Below are 4,476 nucleotides of genomic sequence, written 5' to 3'. Positions count from 1 at the left end.
TTGTTGTAGCAACAGTATATTATTGCTTTGGATTTTTGAGCATTTCTTACGTGGGTTCAGAAGGTAAGATTTTCAAAAGGCTTTCTGCATCTCGCTCGTTCTTAGAGTATGTTGTAAGTATCAACTGACATAAGCAGGATGCACTGTTTGTTTATTTTTAGTTTTTTGGCTACTTTACATTGGCTGACGCACGGAGTGATTTGTTTACCTTTTTTCGGCACCCTCCGCAAACGTCACACCATACAAAATTGCTGCCGGATCTTTTCCGGGAGAGATCCGGTAAAAGATCCGGCAGCAATTTGTGTTGATTTGACGTTTGCTGAGGGTTCCGAAAAGCTATGTTACTGCTTGCAAAAGGCAATAATTTTGTTTGAAGTCTAAATTCTCTCTAATCGAAATAAATAGGTGGAAATTCCAATCGCAGTTTCACAAACTTACATAATGCAACTTCCGGATGTTTTTGACAAAAGTTGTCAAACGGGTTGTGGCCGGGCGCTATGGGGAATGCGTCCCAGCACAGGTGTGGGGCTTGCTCATCCGACTTCTGGGACATAAAACCACAGCAGCACTTGACTGCGTTACCTCGGGAAACCCCAGATCCAGGAACGCCGTTTCACCCTCGATCTGCAGTTTGGACATGGCACGCGCGTTTCCCTCAACGGGTACGCCCTTAGCGTAGTTCGCCAGAAGATGGTCACCTCAAACTGTTTATCTTCCTTCGCGACGCTGCGCAAACAGTGTCGTCAATCTGAATCTGAACAACTCGTCCGTTAGCCGAACAGCTGCCATAAGGCGCGGAGATGAGTTCCGAGCTGAAAATAGTAAGTTTTGGCTTAAACAAATTGTACATTATTTTCAGATTAACTAACCATCAGCTTTGCCGTCTTGAACACCAGACAGTACGCGCCGTTTCGGGCGCAGCAAAAGGGTCAGGGTCGTATACGAGGCGAGTTACGCTTCACACGAGATTTTGGTGCGGGGGGCATGGTGACTTTGTAGTACGACGGGGCCCAGTAGTTGGTGTAGTTGTTCTGCGTTCGAACAAGCGCCACAAGCTGGTCCGCTGAGACGGCTGGAGCCTTCCGTACGTATTTATGCGCCAGCAGATAAGTCTCGACCACAATCTCGGCAAACTGGTGGATTCAAGTGTGAGCGATCTTGTTGCGGGAAGCTGGCCGTTTCCAGCAAGACTAGCGATGACTGAGGATAGTACTCAACTGTAAGTACAATGTTTAATAAATATTTTTTTCAGGCCAAATTTTGTCCAGTCATCAAGTTTACCATATTGAAATTGCGAAACCAGCCAACGGATTCTGGGCAGAAATTTGCTACATTGCGCTCGTTTAGTGGCAAACTGCGCATCGTTGTTGTTCTTGAACTACCTTGACCAGGATATTTTGACCTTTCAAAACTGCGACCTTTTGGAACCTGGACCGGTGTTGATCTGGTCAACGACGCACTGCAGCTTGTACGCGGCGCGCAGCTTCGGAATGCGGCTGTGTCGGTGCTTGACGAAGCCACGCTTGTAGACCAGCCTGCGGATGAGCATGAGCAAGGGGTACACATAGGTGATGAAGGTGGCGTTGTTTATCTGACGCAGATGAAACAGCTGCAGCAACTTGCGGTCATTCGGGGCGACCATATAGATAGCACCGATCACGAAAGTCACCTTCGGCTCGGCCGGAATGTTGATGTTTCGATCACCTTACGCTCCATGCGGGCATCTTCTTGGTGTACTTGGCCGCGCGCAGCAGGTCGCGACGAAGCAGCTTGAGCTTGCGGCACCTTCGCAGGCGGTCACCTGAGCCGGTAGTTTGTTCTCGTTGTTGTCCATGCTGGCGCCGGCTCCTTGACGGCCGAAACAGTCTTCGCTACAGCGGGTAATTAAAATATGATCAGCCACAAATTTCAACGTTCTATGTCGATAAAAACAAAGAGCTACCTGGTGCTGTGCAAGTTTCACGTCAAAAAGACCGAAAAAGGTTTTTTCCGGAGCCCTACTGCGGCCCGGAACTCCACGCCGTCCGTTTACAAAAAAAAAAAACACGTTGATGTTGAAGAAATTTATTAATTTGACAGCAAAACAAAACCATCTCCATAATCTACACACAGATCTAGATTAGAGAGCCTGGATCTTATTAGAGAACGGACATCTCAAACCAAAAGTACCAATCGAAGCACGAGAACTGCTCGATTGGTACCTCCGTTTGACAGTTCTCGTGCTTCGATTGGTACTTTTGGTTTGAGATGTCCGTTCTCTAATAAGATCTAGGCTCTCTAATCTAGATAAAACAACGTGGTGTACACATCTAGTGTGTAAAATCTACTCATTGTGAGCGTTAGGTTTATGTTTCGTTTTAGCATGGACACCCACCATTTACACTCTAGAGAAAATCTAGTGATTATATTAGGTTTAATCCGTATTTTTCTTGCTTTTTTTTAAATGAATGTTAAAATGTATTGATCTTTTTATTTTAATCGTGCAATATTTGTTTTGATCCGCTATTTTCGGCTGCAGTTTTTTTTTTCCTTTGGGCGGTAAGGCTAAAACCGCGGTTGGTCCATATCACCTCGTCTGCAATTTTCAGACTCGGAGTGTGAGAGAAGCGGAAAGGTGGGCACTTGACGACTAGTTCTTCATCATTTGTGGTAAAACGGTGTAAGGTTTGGGTTAAGCAAGCCTCTGCGAGCTTACAAGGACGTCTTATTCGCGACTCCACCGAGACAGGACCCAGGGAGACGACTCCTGCACCTGGACTGAGCTAACTCCACTTAACCTTTAGGTTAGTCCGGTGCCAACACTTACTTCCCGTCCGACGGAAGGCGTGATCAGACAAATCTCGTCTCGAAAAATGCCACCGGGACCGTCTGGGATCGAACCCAGGCCGACGGTGAGAGGCAATCACGCTTACTTCTACACCACGGTTCCCAAAATCAAGGTAAGTGAAATTTAATTTGATGCAAGAGTATATGGGATTTAATTATTTATTAATTTATTGCAGATTGCAGCGATTTTTAGACAATCGTGCAAGTTGTGGAAAGCTCTATACAAAAGTGCACACCTCAAACTACACAGAAAAAAAAAAATCCGGTAAATTTACATCATTTATGATGTACCAAAAGTGCACGTCATTAATGATGCTAATTTACATTAACTTTATCGGAAATTTACATGACATCCGATGTAAACGTGCCTAGGCAACATATTTTGAAAACTTGTAAATTTCCGATGAAATTAACGTAAATTTACCACAATTTAAAATTTTTTTTAGCTCCGTTGAATCTAAAATCCGATGTAAATTTCAAACGTGTTGCAAAGCCAGTGTTTGAAAATTGCATCAGGTACCAGATTCAACGAAGCATTGAAAAGGGATATGATTTAAATGACCACAAACCATTGGAAGATTGAATGATTAGAAAACACATTTAAATGAATGGGGATTACTGGACCTAACAGTTTCCCCGTCCCATAAACATATTACAACAGTTAATAAAATAATTTGAAAAAAATGTCGAAAATGTGTCTGGCAAAAGGTGATTTTTTTTCAATACGGAATTACTTACGGTTGTCCTGATTCGGGTCATGTCCTCTTGGTTTATGGCAAACGACAAGTCCAATCGGAACGCTGATTCATCGTTTTCGGTTGCCGACTATACATTTATCGAGATGAGACGTGGAGAGATGCTGCCTGGTGTCGAAAGCAATGTTGTGTTGCTTCTTGTATAGCACCTGCAAGCCGTCGATCAGCAAACGGCCCAGCAACGGAAGCAAGTTTTGTTGCCCTGACGGTAGATGACGTCCTGACTGCGCTTTCTTCGAAGTCTTCCCGCAAGTATCAAACGTAGACAAGACTGTTGGTAGTAATGATACGAGCGAGCGCATGCTGGCCACCGTCGAACCTGGTCAAAATTGGTCAATCAATTGTCAAAATCTAGTTCTAATTCTTTAAAAATATCAACTCAAAACTCACTTGCACGAGTTGAGGAACACGGCGTTGACGCGATGTTACACGCACGACAGGCAGATCGGCGGCATGTTGAACCAGTAGCGGTGTACTCTTTCAGGCCGTTGAAAAACTCAGGGAGCATGCCAGTGGCAAAGGTGCGCTGTGCGTTGTTTTCCGTTTTTTTTTCTCCTAAAAAGCAAAGAAATTGATCAGCTTGCCAGCTTCATCGCCAGAAATCCGTGAGTTTACCTTCATGGTACATTTCTCTGGACGTGCAAAGTGCATAGTTTGCCCTTCCGGCATTCAGCAACGAAGCTTCGATCAGCTGTTCCTGTCCGTCGACGCCCAGCAGCAGGATCATCTGGCTCGTCTGATCGTCACCGCGGTCACAACCGATCATCTTGAGCGTTTCACTTTTCTCTCCGCAGCACACCCACGCTCTGCAGCAGCGATCAAACGAGGGAATATTGCTGGGATTAAGGTTCTGAAAGATGGAGGACAGAGGGAGAGAGAGCATTAAAACATAATT

At 45.0% G+C, this 4,476-nt stretch overlaps 1 protein-coding gene across 1 annotated transcript; it reads right to left on the bottom strand.

Moving 5' to 3' along the window:
- Positions 1 to 3,576: 3,576 nt before the first annotated feature.
- Positions 3,577 to 4,249, bottom strand: LOC119770659. Its single transcript, XM_038265960.1, has 3 exons — positions 4,197 to 4,249; positions 3,972 to 4,136; positions 3,577 to 3,900 (listed from the first exon to the last, which is right to left on the bottom strand). Exons 1-3 carry the CDS (start codon positions 4,207 to 4,209, stop codon positions 3,632 to 3,634), a joined length of 447 nt encoding a protein of 148 aa, XP_038121888.1. The 5' UTR covers positions 4,210 to 4,249; the 3' UTR covers positions 3,577 to 3,631.
- Positions 4,250 to 4,476: the final 227 nt, after the last annotated feature.

Source organism: Culex quinquefasciatus, chromosome 3 (assembly GCF_015732765.1).
Source record: "Culex quinquefasciatus strain JHB chromosome 3, VPISU_Cqui_1.0_pri_paternal, whole genome shotgun sequence".
Taxonomy (NCBI): domain Eukaryota; kingdom Metazoa; phylum Arthropoda; class Insecta; order Diptera; family Culicidae; genus Culex; species Culex quinquefasciatus.
The sequence above is the reverse complement of the archived record's forward strand: the minus strand, read 5'-3'. Positions and strand labels throughout refer to the sequence as shown.